This window comes from Diceros bicornis, chromosome 36 (genome assembly GCF_020826845.1).
Source record: "Diceros bicornis minor isolate mBicDic1 chromosome 36, mDicBic1.mat.cur, whole genome shotgun sequence".
In the NCBI taxonomy this organism is placed as follows: Eukaryota; Metazoa; Chordata; class Mammalia; order Perissodactyla; family Rhinocerotidae; genus Diceros; species Diceros bicornis.
In genome coordinates, this window is record NC_080775.1 from 17,137,741 (window position 1) to 17,162,065 (window position 24,325).

Consider the following 24,325-nt stretch of genomic DNA (forward strand, 5'->3'; position numbering starts at 1 on the left):
GGGCTTTATTACAGAGCAATGTTCAATTCTGGATTCTATCATGATTCCAAGAACTTGGAGAGAACTGAAAGGAAGCCAAGGATGAGTAATTCAGCAAATAGTATAAACTGGTGGAATTTAGATTCAGACTGCAGTTTTTCTTCAGAGTCATAGATAGAGAGGCAGAGACACCAAAGAGCGCTGGAGATAAATCCTTTTGGTTGGAATATTTTAACACTGTAGATAAGATAAAGTCTTTACAGTAAAGTTGCAGAGGTTCTAGGGAGAGACACGTGAATTAGGGGGCAGCAATGTCTAATTAGCTTTGCTCCAAGTAGCTTGGAGACTGAACTCCTCAATAGAGGAATGATTCAGCAGGAGAGAGAAGCATGTGCTAGTATAGAACTAAACTCCACAGAGTGTGAAGGCCAAAGTCTTATAATACAGACAAAACAAGCAAGGAATCTCACATAACTAAACTGTCTCCTCTAGTGCATGCCAATTTGAATAAAATATCAGTAAGAACTATTCCAAAAGAGCCATTGCCCAAAGCTTTCTAAAACAATGGATTGCGAAATGTGCCTACATTCTGATTTCTTTAGAAACAATTGAGAAAGCAAAGAGAAGAAATGGTAACTAATTGAGTAATGCTACTTTTTTTTTTTTTTTAACTTAGATTAAACGGGGAGTGGGGAGAATGTGAACTAAAACAACTGAGAAAACTCAATTATTGTGCTTCTTGGTAGAAAAAAGGGAAAAAAGGAAAAATACTAAAACTAAACTTTCCTTCTTCCTTTTAGCTTTCTATTAGGTGTAGCTTGTAACCCAGGACTTCTAAGTTAATAAAAGAGAATTCAGGCAGATATTACATAGGACTTCCCATCTGGCTGCTCTGGAAATCTAGCCCTATTCTTGGGGCTTCTGAGGCCATCCCTAGAGGATGGTAAGCAAAGCATTTGTCCTTCTGGTTCTCTCCAATCTCTGTGCTAAGGTGCTATTCTACTGTCTGATTCTTATCAAGAGATACTCTGGATCTGAGAAAAACTGAGTTTAGAATTTGCCCAGATGTAGGATTTTTTAGTTAAGAATTTCTAAACCCCTCATTATCACAAAGATGCATCAATGTCATTATCTAGTTTCAATGATAGAAAAATCAAGGTATAGAAAGCCTTCACCTGCCTTAGGTTACCTCATCTGCTAAGTACTTTATCTATGAAGTAAAGATAATAATAATAATTACAATAATGGCCTATAATATTCCCAGCAATCTGGAGGCATCTACTTGGCCACACAAATAATGAAAACACAAAAATATACTTTTAGACTGTTCAGTATTTGGGAAAATAAAGTAAGTATTTATTTAATAACATCCGATTCCAAAATAAGTACAAACATTGGTAGTTTCTCTCTCATATTTTGTTAGCTTTTGTCTGTTTCTGGTGTTTCATTTTTGACCAGAAGAAACATTTTGAATTTGTCAATTCTCTATTTTATTTGACAACTTTGGAAGACACTGTTAAGAATACCGAGAGCTATTTTAGTCTTGAGATTACACTCAGAAAGAAAAAAAAATTGTCTTGTAAATGCTCAAATGGAAATTTCTTCCATGACTTTTAATTGATTTCACTGGAATTTTTATACTTTGGTAGTGATTATGCAGAAAAGATGAGAAGTTTGTAGTTCATAGAATGATAGTATTGGAAATGTAAAAATAATGAGAAAGTTTAGAGAGACTTAGGCCAACATAAAACATCATAACATACTTTTAGAGAAACTTGCGGTAGTGGAAAGTAGGCCACAAGCTTTGTAGCCTCCCTGTGTGGAAAGCACCAGTGTGTAGCTCAATAATCAGTATACTGGCCTGAATAGTAAAACCTTTCCTAACCAGTTGTCCGTGTTTAGTAGACACAATGTACGAACCAGTGTGTGTCCCCTTAGCATTTTGTAGCCTGACATAGCCCATCTTTTTCTTGCCAAATCCACCTTTTGTTCTAATCTAGATCTAAAGAGCAGATCTAGAACCCTGAGTGCTGCCTAGGTCAATGCTGGCTCTGCTGGCCTGTTGGACTCAGAATGCTTAGTCATTTGGACAGAGTGTCTCAGAAACAATTTCTATGGCCTATAGTAGCTGGAAAGGTCAATGCTCCTACAAAAAAGCTGTGATTTTTCTTGAGAGCATTTCTAAGTTTTATCACAATATACTCCACATGAATTCTTCAGGCTCACTTTAGAAGGAGTGGAAGGTTCTTTTTACTGTCACCAATGAATCTCTAGCTTGTTGATGGTATTCAACGAACATCAGCACTGATATGATTAGTAATAAGAATCTAATTATAAAGTAATTTTGATTAATGTTGCCCTTCTTGGGAATCATCATAGTTCAATTAATCCATAGCCAGAAATCACTAACTTAGCAGTTTGAAAATGCTGAGTACTTTTAACACTGGAAATGCACAAGACATTATCATAAGGATATAACTTAATAAAAAAATCAGTCTCTTCAACTGGTTGAGGATTAGCAAATTCATTAGTAGGAACAGAAATTTAATCTGGCAACAAATATCTTACTTGTCTAAGGGCATGTCAGGAGATCCTGACTGGTGGTAGCAAAAATAACAAAACAACAGCCATTCTGATGAATTATAGTTCACAAAATACGTTCCTACAGGTATTATCCGATTTTACTAACCACTATTTTATATTTTTAAAAAATTAAAGTGATTATCAGAAAGAAAGGATACGTAATTTGCACAAAGTCATGTGATGAGCAAGGGGCCAACCTGGCATTGAGATCCATCCTAAAATACTGTGCTCTCTTCCCTACACACCCCCATCAGATATCCACAGGACACGGCCCTTTATCCTACTCATCAGCTAAACTCAGGGAGCTACTGTTTGGGGTCAGTGTAGGTTCCCTTGTAATAATCCATATATCATTGGTATTGGCAGTGCTTTCTACGGCTATAGTATATTTACCAGTGTCTCCTTCTTTAGTCTAAACAACGTTGGCATTTGACATTCTTGTGCTTATGTAATTTAATGAGAGCAAATGCACAAACAAATGCAGAATCCAAGCCCTATTATTAAAACAACTTTCCCCCGATTATAAAATTAATAGAAAAGGTAGAAAGAAGAAAATAAATATCATCTATAGGCAAAAGGGATAATTAGGCACATGTGCGTGGTGATGGACTGTAGTTAGTATTTGGGTGGTCAACATGAGAACATGATGTAATCCATGCAAGAATAGAAGTATAAGGATGTACACCTGAAATTTATACAATGTTATAAACCAATGTTACCGCAATAAACAAAAAATTAAAAAAATATATGTCATCTATAAATCTATGGCACAGTGGTAACAACTCTTAAAGCATTGCCTAAAAGCCTTACAGATTTTATTCACACACCTAAATGTGTTATTTTACATATAAAATTGGATCATGTTATATAAACCGTGCTACTCTCCCCTAATACTTTATATATCATGAACATCTTTTCATATTACTGGGATTTTGCGTTAGCAAAAATGCTGAAAAGATTACATTTTACTTCATATTCCATTTTTACAGTGACAGACATCAATTTATACTTGGCATTTTCTAGCAAACTCACGTGCCAAAAACTACAACTTGTAGAGATGTAAGAAAAGGAGCTCATAGAAAAAGGATAAAGTGAGAGGCTTTGTATAATTTATCAACGTATCAATACTGACACGTCATTTTTATTTTTAGGAAACATAAATTTCCCAGATGCTGAATACTGTAGAACTTTTTGCTGAGTGTAACTTTTCACTGCCATGGGAGACTAACCCAAAGAGAAAGAAATTTTGATTAGGCCAATGTAGCTTAACAAATTTACAGATTAACTGTAATTTGGAAATGGAAAGTTAATTTGTAAAAAATATTAATATGACTGAGTAGCTGAAAATACCCATCTACTTGAAGGGATCTTTTCTCTGTGGTGTCATAGCATCCATTAAACATCTAATTGTGTCTATCGTCACAGCCCGGCCCAAGCCAGCAGCTCCAGGTTCCTATTGCTAAAACCTATTTCCTAGAACCAGGGAATGAACCCAAAGGGGCACTTGTGGTGAGGGATTTCACAATTCTCATGGGATTGATGAAGATGAAAAAGAAAAAAGAGATGAAAGGGTGTCCCATGGTAATATTTTTAAAAAGTAGAGCACAGGCGCCAGCCTGGTGGCGTAGCAGTTAAGTGCTCGCACTCCACTTCGCTGGCCCGGGGTTTGCAGGTTTGGATCCCGGGTGCACACCGACGTACCACTTGTCAAGCCATGCTGTAGTGGCGTCCCATATAAAGTAGAGGAAGGTGGGCATGGATGTTAGCCCAGGGCCAATCTTCCTCAGCAAAAAAAAAAAAAAAGAAAAAGTAGAGCACAGATATTTATGAAATTTATTAATTCATTCACTCATTCAATATTTATTGAGCACCTACTTTGCTTTAGCAAAATAGTTTCCCTTGCTTGTTAGTTTACACTGTGTGCATGCACATGGGTGTGTGTATGCACAGGTATGTGTGTAGAATAAATGCAAATGAATAAATTAAAGACTATTGTTAACATGTAATACATTTCAGACCTATTCTCTTTAAGCAATTTATGTGATGCTTGTGTTCTTAAAGCTCTTGCATTATTTTTTCACTTCTGGATGGAACATATAGAATGGTACACGTGTTCTTAAAATATTAGATAGAATTTGAATCGACTTTACATCAAATACACCCTACAACATTTTTAATATTTTCTTCAAATGGTGATTTCAGACTATCTCTGCCTCTACTTATCATTCCTTCATTTATTAAGAATCAATTGTAATTTACGTAAGAATAAACTTGCCTTCCAAATGGAACGACACAAAAGTCAAGAGGACCACGGACAGGGGATCAGCCTCTATGATGTAGGTGCAATTCATGTTGTTGTCATATTGCTTTGGGTAGTTTGGAGAAAAGATGTAACCTGAAGGGTTAGTGAAATTACGTCCACATCCTATGGGGGAAGAAAAGCACATTATCACATTATCAGAATATTGTTCTCACATTTAGTATCTTTTTATCGGTGAGGGAAAGACTCAAACTTCCTAAATTCTCTAGAGACGTATTCCCTGAGATACTTCATACAGAAGAAACAATAACTAAGAGAATGGAGCTCTGATTTAAAAATAAATATACATGGAAAATTAGAAGATTATACATTTTTTAGAAAATGATGCAGACTTTTGGGCTAGTAGTAGAAATTTTACCACAAATCCATCGCAAATCACTCAATTTTAAGATATTGAAAGAAAGGATAACTTAGCAAAGATTTAATATGATTCATGTAGACAGAGAAATAAAAGTGATGAAAAGTGATTTGTACCTGATCAGTGCACCTAATGGTGTGAAAATATCTCATTATGAGAAAACTATGTTATTTCCATTACCATTGTCATGTGGTCACAAAAACAATATCTGCTTTAAAAAAAAACAATTGAGTTTACTACTCCCAACTCCTATCAATTTCTCACATGAATCCCTGGTGTCAGAAATAGAGAGAACTATCATTTTACCACTAAAATGACATTTGTTTTCATGTCATTAACTAGTTAGTCCACATCACTTCCTATCACATATGAAAATACTGGTATCCTTTTAAACCGATATTAAAACACATAATAGAGTTACACACACATACGCATACACAAGGAACCAACTGGAAACCCAAGATTAGGCCTGGGGTTGACTTTCATTAATTCCTTTGCACCACCCTCATTCATTTATTCATGTCTGAAATACCCGTTCACTGCATTGCTTCCTCTATTTCCTTTCATCAAGCTTTTTCCTAAACAGCGGTTTGCAATTAGTGGCTACTCCATTTAATTCAGCCAACTGACACCCACCAAGGCTTCTCAGGCTTAAAAACAGCTACACTGCCCACTAACCTACCTAATTTGTGAATAGTAGTCAGAGAAGGAAGGGAAAATTCTGAAGAAAGTGGCTCCTGAGATTTACTGAGCATGAGAATCATCTGGATGAGAGCTAAAATATGCAAGTCCCCACCCATGGAAATGCTGAACTCAACAAGTCTGGGGTGAGGCCCAGGAATCAGTGGGTTTTTAAAGCCCTGGGTGATTTCGATGCTGTAGTCAATGAGCTGCAAGCCAGGCACACTGGTTGTCAACTAATACCGGCCTTCTGGGTTTTTGCTGAATTACTGCCCCACTTAGGATTTTAGGGTTATTTTTAGACGTCGGCTAGTGGAACTCAGGCGTTTTACATCATTTCTCAGTTGACTACCGTTGAATTCGGTTCCATTCTCAGTGATTTTGAAGAAAGGGTGTGGTCTCAAGATCAGGTGACCCACCCATATTCTTCCCCTTGGACCCCAGTTCCAGCCAACCCTGATACAGCCCCCAACTCTTCCCCAAGCCTGCCTGCGGCAGCCATACCCTGCCAAGGACCTCTGAGTTTGGCTTTTAGGGCTACTTACGGCTTACAAAGGATGCAGAGAAGCCCTGAGCTGGAGCCTCCTGAGACTGGAACACGGCAGTGAACGCATTTCCGGGTGTGATGATGGAGCCGGGAGACACGTTCCCACAGCTCGTGACTAACAGGGCTTTGCTGGCCTCCTCTGTTCCTGCCCACACCTAGCAGAGCCATAAACGGGACTTAATGCTCAAGGTTTTCCCCTTCAATATTTTAACGTGCTTAGGCTGGAAATTAACGGTACTCAGGTGTATATAGACCTAAACATCATAGTACATAAAACACATGCAAATCTGCAATATTTTCTTTTAAGAATATTTTAAGCTACTTTTTAATAGCATATCCCATTCTTGACTCTTCCAAAGAGATTGTGTCGGTTTTCGTATCACTAGGCAGTGATTCTTAAAAAAAATCAATCACTACGCAGTTTCCTCTAGCTTTCTCCTAGTTGACCCGATCTAGCTGAGCTAGCTGGGTGCGGAGAGAGACAGAACAGCAATGTGTGCTACTGTGGTGCTTACCATTCGTCCTGGCTGGATGGCAAATTGGGGGTTGCAAGTAGAAAACATGTACCAAGCAAGAAGCCCATGGAAATTAATATATTTGCAGAGCATGAAGAAAGTGGACATGAATTCCAAGTACTGTATACATGTAATTAACATAAATTGAAATAAATCATAGAAGCTGTTGAGGGAGGAAGAGTATCCTCTACCCACGGTGGTCCTTCCTGGCTGGGCTATAAAATCAAACTCACATGAGACCGAATAGCAAGAGAAAATCAAAGTTTAATAACGTGTATACATGGGAGAAACCAGGGAAACTGAGTTTCTCAACAAATAGCGGAGGTTTTTCACCTTAAATAGCATATTCAGGTAGACTAAGGAGGATGTTGGGGGTGGGGGAAGAGACAGCTATGGGAGATGACCAGGAAGCACAGTAATCAAGAGTATGCAGATTTAAGTCCTCTCCTTCCATACTGATAACGGTTTCCAGAGATAAGGTCTTTCTCCACTCTTCCCAGTACAGAGAGGGAGATACCTTTACAAATGTAAATGTTTGGTAAACAGAACTTGGATTAGAATGGGTTTAGCAAGGACCCTGCCAGTCTAACCATACCCAGAGTTAAATTCCTTTAGGCAGTTAGTGAGGGAGGTCAAATGCCCATCAGAGAAAATAATCACGGTAAAGAGATATATTTTGGGGTGGCCAGTTTTGATCTCCTACAAAGACTTCCTGGGAGTGTTCAATTTTAAGGTTCATTTTGAAGAAAGGATGAGATTCAGTCTCTATGTGCTATTATCTACTAAAGACTGGGTTGGCAACTCCCAGGTAGATCCGGGGTGTCATTTAATTGGTTTGGCCACTTTAAAAGAAGTAATTGATAGACTCATGTGAAAAATAGTTGCTGAGGAATAAATTGTGAGCGTCAAACTTCCAAAGCAAGCCAATCCTAACCTAGGGGAAGACATTAATCATGGAATCACAAATTTAAATGCAAAATTTCCACTATGAAAGGAGCCTTGATGGAGCTGTTGAGAGTACATAATAAGTTGCTTTACCTGATGTGGGAAGTGAAGAGGCTGCGTGAAGATGCCCTGATGGTATGGAAGAGGCGTGGCTACTCAAAGAACAGAGAGGAAACTGAGTAAGGTGGGAGGTGAGGCTGCAGAGTCCGTGCAGGCCCTGTGGCATGTGAAAGAACTGCGCCACTGTCCTGAAAATGGCATGGAGCCACCGGAAAGCTTAAGGCTCAATGATGCTTGGTTTTGGGAAAACATTACAAGATGGAGACTAGGAAAAAAAGAGGATGCTGGGAGATCAGCCAGGAGGATTTTGCAGTAGTTCAGGCAAGAGATCACGGTATCTAAATCTAAAATGTTGAGTCACTCAAGGGAAATATTGATATTAGGTAATGAAAACATATTAATGGGAAAAAAGACCATTAAACATGTTTAACCAGGGGAGATCCCCGGAGTTGAGTGAGTCTCAACCGGGAGCAATGCTGCCCTCCCCAGGGGACATTTGGCATTTTTGATTGTCACATTTGCTGTAGGAGGTGGCATGTATTGAGTAGGGGCCAGGGATGCTGCTACACATCCAATAATGCACAGGACAACACCCCCACCCCCCAATTAAGAATTATCTAGCCCAAGGAGGCAAGAAGGTAATTGGGTTTGGATTAGTCTTGACGATTCAACATTTTCTTCACATCAAATTATACAAAATTACTCATTTGAACATATCACTTTCTGGAATATTCCTCAAATGAAGCAATAAAATATCAAGCCATTAAAAACATTTCTATTGGCAAATCAGTCCCTAGGAAGAGGTGTGAAATAGCACTGATTCATAGCACTGATTCAATATTTCTCAGTTCTTTAGACTATATCATTTCAATTGATTTTCAAACACTGGGTATCCAGCTGTTAGTCATCTTATTGAACTCAAATTATATTTGCCATTTATTAGATATTGGAGGTGCATGACACTGGAGATACTGAGAAGGAAAGCACAGATATTCTACCAAATACCTAAGATCAAAAAAAATTCTCAGGAAAGAAATGCACACTCCCAATTTTCCCTAATACTCCTTTAATCCTTTTTCCCCTCTTAACTATCCAGGGAAACAGTGTACAGAAGTTTGCTATCCACATTTTGTAAAATTATAAACATGCTTACTGGGAGATAAATATCTGCGCATACTATTTTTGCAAATATTATTAAAAAGGGAAAGTGATAAGAGCTAGAACTTTTAATAAAGAACCTCAAGTTCTTTAATAAAGAACTTCAAGAATGCTCAAGTGCTTATACTTTTCTGAAGTCATTAATCATGGATATGACATCGCTACCTTTTGGTCCAAGAACATAAGGGTTGTAATGACAATAATGGCAAAGAGATATTAAATATTCATTGCTGCCTTGTCAGTCAAGAACTCATTTCATGGGCTGTATGACCCAGGAATCATTGAAACTATATTAGATCTACAAAATACCATGAAATTGTCATCAGGTCAAAAATTTTCTAACTTTTCTTAAGGTTTTGTACCATTCTGCCTGGCTGCATGTGATATTTTATCATTCAAGTAATTTTTTAAAAAAATAAATGTTTATTGAGATAACTGCAGATTCACGTGCAGTTGTAAGACATAAGGTAGAGAAATACCTTGTACACATTTCCCAGTTTCCCCCAACACTGATATCTTGAAAAACTATAGTATAATACTACAACCAGGATATTGACTTGATACAGTCCACCAATCTTACTCAATTTCCCAGTCTTACTTGTACTTGCACTTGTGTGTATTCAGTTATATACAAGTTATATACCAGCACATTCAAGACACTGGACAGTTCCAACACCACAAGGATCTCCAAAGTTGCCTTTTTACAACCACACACAATTGACTTCTGCATCCCCATCTTTCTAACCTCTGGCTGTCTGTCCTCCATTTCTAAAATATCGTCATTTCAAAAACATCTTATAGATGGAACAATAGAGTATGTAACCTTTTGGGATTGGCTCTTTTCAGTTGGTAAAACTCCCCGGTGATTTGTCCAAATTGTTAGTCTGTCAATAGTTTGTTTTTATTGAGGAGTTGTAACGCATGGTATGTATATACCAGAGTTTGTTTGACTATTTACCTGTGGAAGGACATTTGCACTGATTCCAGTTTCTGGCTATTACAAATAAAGCTGCTATGAACATCTGTATACAGGTTTTTGTGTAGACATAGTTTGCATTACTCTGGGATAAATGACCAAGAGTGCAATTGCTGGGTCTTATGGTAAGTGCATGTTTAGTTTGATAAGAAATTGCCAAACTATTTTTCAGAGTGGCTGTACCACTTTACATTCCCACTAGCAGTGGATAAGTGATACAGCTTCTCTACATCCTTGCCAGGATTTTGTGTTGTCACTATTTTTAATGTTAGCCATTCTGATAGGTATATAGCAATACCTACCTATTGTGGTTTTAACTCGCATTTCCCCCAACTGGCTAGTAATGTTGAACATCTTTTCATATGTTTATTTACCATCTGTATATCCTCTTTGGTGAAATATCTGTTCATATTTTTTGCCGATATTCTAATTGGATCCTTTGTATTTTCACTGCTGGGTTTAAAAGTTCTGTATATATTCTAGATAGTAATCTGTTGTCAGATACGTAGTTTGTAAATCTTTTCTCCCAGTCTGTAGCTTGTCTTTTCATCCTCTTCACAGAGGCTTTCACAGAACAAAAGATTTTTAATTTTGATGAGATGAAATTTATTAATTTTCCCTTGGATAGATCATTCTTTTGATGTCTAGTCTAAGAACTTTTCACCTATCTCTAAGTCCCAAAGATTTTCTGCTATTTTTTCACCTAAAAGTTTATAGCTGTATATTTTACATTTCAGTCTATGGTCTATTTTGAGTTAATTTTTGTATAAAGTGTGAGGTTTAAGACTGCTTGCTGTAGCTGGGTCCCTCTTGCTGGGTCTGCCCACAATTTCAGTCTCTCTTGGCAGAAACAGGAGTCTCAGGCCCAGCAGGAAACAGGGCACTTCCCCAGTCCACTTAGTTTTGGCAGGGCTCCGAATGACTCCACCTGCTAGTGGTGTTGGCTTTGCCTGATGTCAGAGGGACTCCCATTCGATCCAGAGGAGAAATGGGCCTAAGTCATTTTTCAGACCTCATTTTTACAGTTGAAGAACTTGCAAGGCTTTATTTACATCTACACATTTGAGGTTGACTCAGTCCATGGAGAGAAAGTTCATTTGTTTCATGAAAATAGCAATTAGAAAAAGTGTATATTAAATGCGCTTTATTTTACACATTTTATATACATACGGGATTTTTATGTAAACTGTAAGCATGGATCAATTAGATATAAAACATAATTTGAGACGTGATGTAAAATAATAATAACATCAACAATAAAAGCCTCTTCTATTCATTAGATGGTTTTATATTCCAAGTACTGAGCACTATTTATGTTATTATATCATATTACCTCTAATGCTTTAAACAGTCCTGCTAAAGTAGGAATTGTTCTCTTTATTTTATGGTTGAGTAATTTGAAGTCCAAATGTTTAATTAGCTCATAGGGGAACATGCAGGTGCTAAACGCAAAGGACATGAATGGAGTCCAGGCTAACGTGAACTCAAGGCTGATGTTCTTTCCACTACAAGGCATAGCCTCTTAGAGATAGAACACATAAGATGTAAAATAGCACAGATGGAATGAATTTATAATACAGTCATCATGGTCATAAGTCAACGAAAAGCGAGGTCAGTACCATATATGTGAGCAGAATTCACACCTTTAGAGAAAGAGCCTCACTGGCTGCCCCAGTGCCATCATTTTACAGGGGTCTCTCATGGTCTTTTCAGCTTGTGGCTCTTAAGACCAAGGTGAAGGCTAGCACTAGAGACATCTCCAGCCTTCTGCAATTTTTATAGCATACTTTAAATGTTGCCTGTAATGCTGCCTTATATTCATTTTGTCCCTGATGATCTATTAGGAAAAAAAAGAGAGAAAAGAAAAAACAAACAAAAAAAATTCTGGCCTTCTCTCTTTAGTTTCTACAGAAGGGAAGAACCATAAGTGCTCATGAGAATTTAATAAGGCCAGAAAACAATCTCCTTAGTTATTTTGCCTATGTACTAGCAAAGGAAAAGTCACAGGGCAATACATCTGTTGTGGTTCAAATTTTAACTCCCAAGAGTTGAGGTTTCTCACTTTTTCATTCAAGAAATCCAAGCAACAAAATTGCCCTTTTCCTACTTCGAGAGGCAATGAGTCATTTCTAGTCTAAACGTTTATACGTTCACGAAACCAGTTCGGCTCCAATTCAATAAACAAGCGCACTAACCTTCACAAAGCTGTTCTGACACCGTCCATCACCGCTGGGGATTAGGAAGTTGTTGTCAAAGCTGATCTCCAAGTGTTGACTTTCGTGAGTCACGACCGTCCAGGAACACCTGCTGTTCTCAGGAAAATTCTGAGGCCAGTGAGGGGATCTGAGTGTACCGTTATCTGAATGAAATATTCCACCACAACCTTAAAAATTGTCATGGAAAAAGTCATTAATTTGTGAGGAAAATAACAATTTTGGTAATCCAAGGCTTCTAGAGAACACACATTTCTAAATGTGAGATTTCAGTTCATCTTTCCTTGAGTTAGTGAGTTACTTACAACAAGAAGCATTACTGTTTTGTTACACCTATGTGAACTCAACTGAGCACACTAATCTTTGTCATAAAGAGGGGAGACTTCTTTCGTGTCTTCAAACAATAGCAATGTTTTTTATTCTCCTTGAGACTATATAGTATTTGTGGCCTGGCAATCCCAAATTCTGTAATTTATTACCACTAACACTTGAGAATACAGGTCTAGACTCATTTCTAGTTTTACCCTAACAAACGGGACTAGAGAGAATGATTTTGAGGAGGGGAAAATTCTTCCACTAAGCAACCTGGTTCATTCATACTGAAACATTGATTGATGAAAATAAATTACGTGGAGTGGCAGAAAGAAAAATCTAGAATTATTTTACACTATTGAAATATGTACTTAAGACATGACAAAAGAAATAAGTACAAACTCAAAAACAAAATTAAGTTAAATTAAAGAGTATTCTCTGTATCTTTTGCTTTTAAACCCTTGGAAAACCAGTGGTTCTTCTAAAACTTCACTTTGACTTCAACAGCAATCAGTGGTTTAATGAGGAAAAGTTTGACTCATTCCATAAAGACCTTCATAATAACCCTGACTGTCCTAGAAAGAATTGCTCCATGTATGTGATATTGCAAGGCTTTAAAGAAATCCCGACTAAAGTATCTGATACAAGTTCTCATATTTTCTGGAAATTTCCATGTAGTTCATACTTTATACACACAAAAGCTACTTTTGAAATCAAATCTATGATAGCTGGCCATGTACTACAGGCAGAGCATTCACTCTAAATCACAAATCTTATCTCATCACTTTGCTGCTCTGAACTCTTCAGTGGCTCCCATTGCTTAAGGGATAATATGGAAGCCAAGGCTCTTCATGATGTGGACTACTCATCTTCCTACCACACAGCATTCTGCCTCCAAGCTCACAGTATGTTAAATTACTCATGATTCCAACACATCTTTTCTAATACTTGTGATTCCCTGGTGGCACCATGCCTTTTTGCCTATGGAGGCAGCATGGTGAAGTGTTAAGATCGAAGTTTCTGGGCTCTACTGTCTTTATTCAAATCATGACTCTACCAATTACCAGCTACATGACTGGGCAAATTATCAACCCATTTATCCTAAGTTTCCACCCATGCAAAATGAAGAAAATATGAATTGATATTGTGTCTTCCTTACAGGGCTGCTACGTGAGATGATACATGTAGAATTGAGTCTGACAGAGAGTGGGTCCAAGTGTACACTTGCTGAATTAGTTAATAAATTTTAAAAATATCTCAGTGAGAAAAGACAATGAGTGCTGAGAACGTTTCTTTTACCTAATGTTTGTGTGCTCCACGTAGCATAAAATCCACCATTTTGCACCGAGTGGTCCGAGTTAAAAATCACCACCAGCTGGTTGGAACCAGACTGGATTGTCCTGGGATTTGAACTTCCACAGTATTGTCCTATAATGGGCGATCCAGGAGAACCACCATTCCTGACAGTCACAGAGTCCCAAGCACAGGTTGCGTGGGTTTCAATATCAAATTCAGTAAATGTAAGCTGCGGGAGAAAGAAGAAATAATGAGGCGCTCCGAGTTATAAGTGAGCTTATCTACCTAGAGTTAGATAAGGTCCTCACAAACCCTTTGATTTTGTTTTAATTTACATAATTTTGTATTTGTGTCTCTTATTTAATTCTCCCCTTCCCTCCTCCCTTTTTCCTTATTGAAATTTCTCTTGGAAATTTTGAGAGGGAATATTTCTTAGAAACTGGAGACATCAGGGGGACCTCCTCAGTCCCCTGGGCTGGGATGGCAACTCATATCAAGAACACGAACACAGCTCTCTCGGATGAAGAACTGTCTTCTATATATAGCTTCCCCTATGCTTGAAAAAGAGAGTTCATTCTTCATTAATGGTAAACTTGCAGATGCCAATGTATGTACTCTAATGAGAGAATTTTGGGGAGAAAATGACCTGATTGCAGGATCAAAGCCTATTCTAATCACTTGCTTCTTAAAAATACTCTGCTCAACACAGGACACAATATTGCAGCTCTATAGTCTTAGAAGTACTGTACCCAGTCATCAGAACTCACAGTGATGGTGTGGGCTGGTGGGGCTTCCAACAACCAGGAACAGTGGGTCAGGCTGTCATAAGAGGCTGGATAGTTGGGGCTGGTGATCACTCCACTCTCACCTGTCTGTATCCCACCACAGTCTGAAAGCAGATTTACAACCCTCTAAATAAGACAGAAGGAAGAAAACACCCCTGCAAAGCCAAAGTAAGTAGTACTTACAGCCGTCAAGTTTTATGATTAAAATATATATATAATAAATGAATAAATAGATGAAATTGGATAAAAGCGAAGTAAAACCGGGTGGAAGATTAGAAGTAAACAGAATCCCACTATACAGAATCACAGTGAAAACAGGCTCAAGTTTAATACAAAGGAGAGGGAAGATAATCTGTACCATAAATGGGGAATAATTAGATTGTGTACATAATTGATAGTAAATGCACTAGGGACAAAGTAAATAACATTGCCTTTCTGGAAAAAGCTAGGCCAATGAAAATAAATACAAGCTTGAAGAATATGATCGGTACCATAACTAAAGACTTCGCCTTTCGATAATAAGCACATATGTCTGTGGTCAGCTATCAAAGTAGACATTAGCACAGCAAGTTGAAAAACGGATATATTTCTAAAGCACAGTATGATCAGATGCTCCGCAGAAATAATACTGCTTACTGAAGCCTGACTCTTTTCTTTCAAGCTGATAAACAAAAAACAACAGGCAAGACAGTTGATTGAGTAGATAATCAATCTCACTCCTTCCCCCAGTCAACCATTTGATTATAACACAAAGAAATGTTATATAAAACTATAAGCAAAACATATTTTGAGTCATAGCCAAACTTAATGGAAAGAAAGGAGATCTCTAAAGTCTATAAACAATGAATGTATTCAAATTCCGAGGGGTAAACAGAAACTTAAAGTGTGTCGGTCTGAGAGGATATAGAACCAAGATGTGGGCCCAGAGGTTTTGATGACCAGGCAGAAAGAGAACAGATGGCCTTAGACTCCCACAGAAGCAAGTGCTGAAACTGAGACTTGTACATAAAGTTGGGAATCTAGAAAGACTGCCCTGTTAGTGAAAACGGTCTAGAAAAACTTCAACGGCCCGGAGAAGCAGCAAGGATAGTGCTGCCTGTCTTGGGCTAAATTTTCAGGCACAAACTAAATGTTACTAAATATTACAGATGCAAATTCAACACAAAACATTAGCAAATAATATCCAGTAATACGTTCAAAACACACATCAAGACCAAGTAGAGTTTATCCTGGAAATGAAAGGATGGTTTAACAAGAGCAAAATCTTTCAATAAAATTTATCACTTTAACATATTAAAGGAGGAAAAAATAGGATCATCTCAATAGATGCAGAAGAATCATTTGATAATACCCATTATACCCCTTATACCCATGACACCCTCTCACCCATTCACAGGAAAAAAAAAAATGTGTACACCAAGAATTGAAGGGACTTGATTTAATCTGATGAGGAATATTTCTTGAAAACCTAAGAGCAACCAATATATTTAACAATGAAATGTCAAGGCATTCACATTAAGGTCAAAAACAAAATGTGATCATCCCTTCCATTCAACATTATGCTTGTGGCCTTAGCCAGTGAAAAAGACAAGAAAAAGAAATACAGTTTTGGGGCTGAAGAAGAAAAGTACTATCATGTGCAGAAGATATGATTGTTTACATAGAAAAACCAAAGATAATCCAGACAAAATACTAAAACTAATAAGAATATAGCAAGATCTCTGGGCTAAAGATCAAAGTATAAAAATTTAAAAATTCCTAAAAATTGGCAACAACCAATTAGAAAATGCAACGTAGAACATCTCATTGATGTTAGCAACAAGACCAATAGCTACCTAGAAACAAACCTAACAAAATATATGTGAAATCTTTATGGAAAAGATTATCTATCATCTATTATTTTATTGCCAGAGTTTGAGAGTTTAATCATGTCTTACTTGTAAAGGAATACTCTGCATGGAATCCAACATGTTCTTCACGTTCATTGGTGACAAAGTGTATCCACACCTGAGGATAAGGTATAACCAACGGCATTGTAGGTTTTGAAGGTCCACAAAATCTCCATATCAGAGGCCCACCAGCATCACCTGGACAAAATAACATGCCAAGTGCCATCGTTTATATAACTTTTGAGAAATAGTCAATGAATTCAGTAGGAATGAATAATAAAAAGCATTTCAACATATTTATTGACATACATTTAAATTCTGCTTTAGTAGCAGATATTTCATGAATTTCCTTTCTATCTTTGTCAATTGCAAAAGAAATATATGTGTAAAAAATATTTACCTCCAACAGGGTAAAAAAAATTAAACCCAGGTTTTTATGATGTGGGCCTCTTTCTCTATTGTAGGTGCTATTTTGTTCCAATTTGTGTTTGCATAATTGTTTTAGCGTAAAATTTTGTAATATTATGGAACTCAGTGAACCTCGGACAGCATAGATGTTATATTCCTCCTCTAAGGAATGTCATTGTAACAATAGGAGCAATTTGATGTTTAACCTATGCCTTGACTACAGGAAAAAACTAAAATGGATTCATCTTCCATGAATGCAGATTTTTAAAATTCTTAAGAAAATTATGGTTTACCAAGTACAGCTCAATCCATTTCTATCATGAAAACAAAGACAAACTTGACTGCTTTGGGGATAATTCCTCAAGTAGCTTCCACGTGCTTCTCCATCTGGTACACTACAAAACTTCTTTTGACTTCTAAGACCTAAGTAGAATTCCACACCCTCTTTTGTGAATCCTGTAAGTTCAGGAAACCACCAATACATTCTGACCATTTTATGTTCTGGTCTCTGAGGAAAGGAGCCTTGAGCAGTTGATGATAGTTGAAGGGACCACATGAGCTTATTAAGAGAGCAAAGACAAATCGGAATCTCCCCTGGGTAAATCTCACATAAATTGAGACAGAGGGTCTAGTTGTAAACACTGGTCCATCTCACTCACTGTTCACAGGGCATGTTCTCTTTAGCTGGGCACACACAGAATTACAGCTTTGTCTGACAACGTTCTTTTGGATCTTATGTACATAAATGATAGCCATTTGACTCCTTCAATGTTGGTGGTCTCCAGGCATTAAGAAGAGTACTATAGATAAGTGGGAGGATGTGTTCCTTGATTGAACTCACCCACTCGGAACTCTAGGACATCAAATTGACAGTCTTGATGACTTTCTAGGTAAAAATTCTCAAAATGAATGTAGATGGACGAATTTCCCTGATTTGGATTGCTGAGGGTCCATTCACAGTTTAGGTTTCTTGAGTAATTGCTGACTCCATTAAAGCGAGGAGAAGTCAAGTTTCCTCCACGGGAATTTGTAAGAGACCCGCCACACACTAAGGAAACAAAATGCAACAGAGAAAGTAGCAGTACGATTCCCGCCATCATAGAAGATACAAATAATAACTAAAAGAACAAGAGCAACATTTTTATTGCTTTGACTTTTTTTTCTAGGTGAAGTCAAGGTTGTGGGTGAAGGGCTGGCACGTGCATTCAAACAATGGAAGAAGTTTCTCTGGGTTTAGAAAGAAATATGTGCAAAAATAAGCAACTCCTCTCTTTCCCGGTAGGTTAGGTGGGTGGGGGTAGGCTATGCATCAATATCTTCTAATTTAGGCCTTTCGCCCTTTTTAACAGGGAACGAATGTTCCTTGTATCAATGAAATAACTTAAACGTTTTTTTTTTTTAATAGTCAGTTCCACTCTTCCTAAATTTTAAAATTCTTAGATAACAACACCAATCCAGAAAGTAGGAGGATATTTAGAATAGAAAGGCCATCTCTTGCTTAATTTTTAAATACTCTATATCAAATGCGAACCCTTCATTCATTTACACTGGAAATATGTACACGGATGGATGACAAAGAAACAATAAAATCTGTCTGTCTTCAACTAAATTAGTTACTCTCTGGGAGTAAGTCACCTTCGAAGAAGTAGATGGTGTCTTTTGACACAAAAGAATTGACTAAGGACTGCAGAATCGGCAACTGACTGTAATGGTGACATTGCATGGAGTTGAGCTGGAAGCTCTTCTAACAGCGTTTTTAAAAGTTTCTAATTCACAATGGCAGTTTTCTTTCCAAACTTAGGTTTTTTTCTTTTATAATTATAATTATTATTTTGCCTAGCATGGGTTTTCTATCTGGTTATGTATGCTTGTGTTATGTAGAGATCCTAGGTGTAACTTCGATCACTAAAGGGAAACTAGATGGCTCCGCTGCTGTTGGCATAGCTGTGGGGCATCTGCAATGCATACGATTAAAATAGGTGCATTTATAACATCCTATATTACCTGCATCTTCAGTGGATGTGTAGGAAGCAGTGAAGCCTCCATATGGCCTGGATCCATCAGTGAAATAAATGACTTTCATAGTATTTCCTGAAGACTTGATCTCGTCGCTTACATTCACACTACTACACAGTTTCTCTAGCTGGGGCGAATTACTTCTAATACCATTGAATACCTGTTGGAAAACAGTTTAACCTTTAGACACGCAGTCCATCTTACTGAATATTTCCTGAGAGGTTATACTCGCAGTCCAGACACACTTCTTTCTAAGGAAACCCTGTGCTAAAATGAATTATTTAACAATACAGGCTTCTAGCCCAGTGCCGTAAACCACTATGTTACCTGGAGCACATTTTGTGGCCTCGGGGTCATTTCACTAAAATGAAAGTATTTCCATAATGCCCTCCTGCCACGTGGTAACAAACGAAACACTGCTGTACTCCTCGCAAGTGGAAACCATGCCTTAAATGTAAAGGACATCTGCCAGCAGGCTTACATCTTAGTTCACAGAAGTCACTGATGGGCAATTTTTCTTAACAATGCATCAGGACCTTTGGTATTTGGAATGACAGCTTAAATGTTAGTCTCTGATGATCTGAAGTATACAATAACTCAAATATTTTAAAATGCCTTGAAAAGTAATTTTAAAAAAATCAATCTCAAAATCAATATAATAGTTCTTTCCTAATTACTTATGGATTTAAAGCTTCAATTTTCTTACTAATTTGAATTTTAAAAAATGGATTAGAGTATTGTTGACTCCAAAATATCAAACAATAACTCTGGTTATGCACACAGTTATAATAATTGGCAAAGTATTATTCCACCTCTGTACAAAACCAAGGGAATGTTTTAGCATGCCTGGTTTTCACAGTTTGAGAAAGATCCAGCAGTAACTAAATAATAATTGATTGATTGAGTGATTGATATGCCTGTTTTTAAAAAGGATTTGAATGGCTCACAATCAGAAATAATGATTCAGAGTATGACACTAAGAGCTGATGGAGAAAGAGAAGGCACTCCATAACATTTTTTTTTTTTTTTTACTATAATTGATCATTAAATTGAGCTCTGGGGGGTGGCTTCTGGTTTCAAGTGTCTTCCGGCTCACAGGATCAGACATAGCATTTCCTATCATTTACTGAGCGCAGACAAAATGCCAGACTGCTAATGACCCACTTGGACCACCTTATCCAATTACCAGGACACCCTATCAGATACACAGTATTATCCCTGTTTCCCAGTAGACAGTAGAATTCAGAAAGATTGTGCAATTTGCAGAAGTTCAAAGAGCTAGTAACAATAGAATTGGGATTCACACCATCCCTCTAATTCCAAACCACAAAGTAATGTATAAGGAAACAGAAGATGACAAATATGTCAATAATACTGAAAACAGAAATGGGCAACACACTGCAGGAATTGAAAGGGATTATTAGCACTACAGGCTAATGGAACATGTTGGAAACCATGATCAATGGCCTTTATCCTTGCCCCAATGTCTGCCCTGAGCTTAGAATTGCAATGACTCAAAATTGTGTAGTCATCAATTTATCACGTGAACTCCTGCTTTTAGAGGCAACCAGAGCACTGTTTCCACTTTCCTCCTCCACTCCTGTTTGTACTCAGAAACTACACTCCCGGAAAACCATGGGGTAGGTAGTAAGCATATGAGATTCAGGACAAGCTCTAAAATTTGCTATAAGCAGAAATAAAATCGAGCACACGTCTCATTGTAGTGCATTGTAGTCCTGGATGGTGTAGCTTTTTCTCTTCTCCATCTGGACAGAGAGTCAGATAGACAGCTGGGTTTAAAGGAACTGTATGCTCAGGCCAGCTGGATAAGGTATTGTTCTAGATGCAGTGCACTTAAAGCTGCCCTCGCTCAACCTGTAGATCTTAGGAAGTCTTCCTCCCTCCTTCTTTCCCTCCCTCCCTCTCTCCTTGCTTTCTTTCTCTCTTTTTTGGACAAGTTCTCAAGTAAATAAAGAGTGGTCAAAGGAGAAGCCATATCCCCTTGTTTGGAGCAGAGTGAAGAGGAAACAAAACAAACATCAAACCTATAAAAATAGATTTCAAAGAAAAGGCATGTGGACATCATATTAAAGATTCAGAGAAAAAATTAATTCTGAAAGTGATTCTTTGCTGGAGTTTTAACCTCCCCAGGAGAAAAGACCTATAGGTAGAACATTTGTAGTTTTTCCTAATTAAATGGTAAAGTCCCTCCTCTGTCACAAGTTGACAGCCCCAGTCATGCACACAGGGCTTCCAATCAGCCTTTTAATCCTTCAGTCTTAAATATGAACAAACAGCCAGAACATGAATATGAACAAATATGAAAAAAATATGAACAAATCAGACATTTAGGGAAACATCTAATGTAAAAAGCAGAGACCAATAAATGTCAATAGGAAACAAGAACTTGAAGGAAACTGACCCCAAAAGAACCAAGGTAAAACTTCAAAATTATATTTAATATATTCATATATATTAATATATTGAATATATATGACATTTTAATATATAATATATTCAAAGAATGAGGGTAAAATAAGGATAATTTCAGGTATACACATTCTCAAAAGCGTTACACCCATGCCCACTTCCTTAGCGAGATATAAGAGCATATTCTCCACCAAAAGGAGGAAATTAATCACAAAAGGAAAATGCACACATAAAGCCAGGTATCCAACCCAGGAAAGGAATGAAGGGACTTGCAAGTTTGATGGTGGAGGGAAATCCTGACATGACAGCTGGCATCAGGCTTGCAGCTGATGGACAAAGGCTCAAGGAAGGATATTGCTAAGGAAAATGCATGGCACTGACAGCAGTGCTTTATCATGTAAGGTGGAGACATACAACTGGAGTGGAAAGTGTGTGGAAGAATTAGTGATAGAGGCATAGAAAACCAAGGGGATGTACAAAGGACACAATTAATATTATTACTTGGAGAAATAAAAGCAAATGCTACCATAGTACACTACTTGGCTTAGTTGGGAATGACATTTACAAAATCGTAGTAATGTAAACATTGAATAACAATTTAAACAAAATCTGTGACATAAATATTTTGGGAGGAAGTTGGTGGGGGCAGTATGTGAACTTGCATAACCCCTGTGTGCATTTTTGGTGGTAGTGGAGGGTGATTTGTAAAGAGAGCTAAATTCTCGTCTTCCATAGTTGGATGTAGATAGATAATGTCTAAGTCCAAAAATAACCAAGTAGCAGAACAGGAATATTATTTTGAAATAATGACATAAATACCACAAGAAGCTAAAGGAGTTGAAAGTGGCTGCCTTTGATATCTATAATCCAGAGATGGGGAAATGACACATAAGATGTGATTCAGAATTTGTGGGTGTTGCTGTAAACTTTATCTTATTATTTGAGTTCTGAAACTATGACTCTTCACATTATCTTTCCTGTAGGGCATGTGAATATTCTGCTGGTAAGATTCCTAATAATCATTGTATTTCAATATGATCTCAAAGGAAAAAAAACTGTTCGCATATACTTCAAAATTTTGGCAATGGGTGTGTAAAATTCCAAGTATTTTTATATTTTTTATTTTCTGAACTCTCCAAATATTGTTCAACAAGCATCCATTATATTTATAATCAGAAAAATAGAGTAACATGAATATACAAATGAATTTATGACACATGATTACAACTACGTAATATCATTCATTGCAAAGAAAAGATAAGAAAATTTATCAAAATACAGTATAATGAGAGTGGTTAATTTTTTTTCTACTTCATCTTTGTCTCTATATATTCATTCAATAATAGGAAAAAATGTTCCTTTAAAATAAGCAAGCTTAGTCCAAAATTTCCTGACTTTCAAATAAAAGAAAACGCACTGGGTTCCATAACTTTCCATATCTGATAAAAGACAACATTTCAGTCCTTCAAATATTAAAACTTGAGAGCAAAATTTGAAGGTTGAATGAGATCAGTTTAGGACCATATAAAGTGGTAGTAACATACAAAGATGTTTCATAGTTTTGAAATTCACTACCCAACAGGAAACAATTAAACAGAAAACAAAAGTGGCTTGTTTTTAAAAGGGATAATGATAGTATTTCTACTATTCATTCATTCAACAATTACTGTCTCTATCATGTGCCAGGCACTGAGGATTCAGCAGCAAAGGAAACTAAATGCACGTCCTAATGGAGCATACCTTCTAGTGGGGGAGCAGACAATAAACAGACAAACAAATAAATACACGGACTGTCAGCTGGTGAGACGTGGGAGCATCTTAGCTTTTGTTCTCATTCAAGGAACAAAAGGAAGCCAGTGAGACTGGATCCTAGCGAGCAAAAGAGGAGGGGAGTTTGAGATAAGAAGCATAGGTAGGAGAAGGAGGGGGCAGCAGATAATGTAGGGCCAGCTGGTCCGTTGTAAAGATTTGGGATTTTCCTCCAAGTGAGATGAGAGGCCATTAGAGGATTTTCAAGGAGAGTAACATGATCTGATTTACTTTTAAACCCATCACACTGGCTGCTGTGTTGAGAACGCAGGGAGACATGGTGGGAGTAAGGAGACCACTTGGAAGTTATTAAAACAAATCTGAGTGCTGAGAGTGGTAGTAGTAGATATGATGAGAAGTAGTTGGATTCTGGATCTTTTTTAAAGAGACTGCCAATGGATGGGACTTGCTTATGGATGCAGTATAAGGTTTGAGAGGAAGGACTCCAAAACAGACATCAAGGTTTTTGACCTGAGCAACCAGAAGTTTGGAATTGTTATTTACTGAGGTAACAAAGACTGAAGAAAGGGCCAGTTGGGTGTGGAAATATACTAATATTCATCTACAATTGATATAGTATATATGCATATATATCTGTCATTTCACAGTTAACAATCTTCTTTCACACTCATGGATCTCATTTGCTTTCTTTTGCTAAGGGAAGCTAAGAATGCTGAAGGTGTGTCTCAAAGCGTTTGAGCTTGGCGTCACGGAGGGCAGGCAGCCATGTCCTCCAGAGGAGCCCCCCAGTACCTCTGGCAGACAACAGTAATTATGCAAGACCACTCTGCTTCAACTTTTGGTGGTGGCTTGCTCTGTAAATGGTCCCACGCAGCCATGTGATACCCAGAGGCTTAGCTTTTCTCTGTTTACCCAGTTTTGCCATGTGTAATGATCATTGGCTCTTAAAATTTATCCTACCCATAACCCTGATGTATGTTGTGACAACTAACAGTCTTTTAAAACAGCTTTTACAAATATTATGGCAGTTTATTGTGATTTTGTTCTATCTGAAATACTCAGAATTTGTCTGAGATACAGTTGC

The 24,325-nt window shown here is 37.4% G+C and overlaps 1 protein-coding gene across 1 annotated transcript in view; it reads right to left on the minus strand.

Annotated features, from left to right (window-relative positions):
- CUBN (cubilin) overlaps positions 1–24,325 on the minus strand; it is a 258,176-nt gene that overhangs the window by 52,648 nt on the left and 181,203 nt on the right. The window contains exons 49-56 of the mRNA XM_058532490.1: positions 19,030–19,201; positions 17,867–18,073; positions 16,666–16,815; positions 14,711–14,832; positions 13,947–14,172; positions 12,318–12,505; positions 6,467–6,623; positions 4,838–4,987 (exon numbers count right to left, since the gene is read on the minus strand). Coding sequence (XP_058388473.1) covers positions 4,838–4,987; positions 6,467–6,623; positions 12,318–12,505; positions 13,947–14,172; positions 14,711–14,832; positions 16,666–16,815; positions 17,867–18,073; positions 19,030–19,201 — 1,372 coding nt within the window. The remainder of the gene's footprint in view (positions 1–4,837; positions 4,988–6,466; positions 6,624–12,317; positions 12,506–13,946; positions 14,173–14,710; positions 14,833–16,665; positions 16,816–17,866; positions 18,074–19,029; positions 19,202–24,325) is intronic.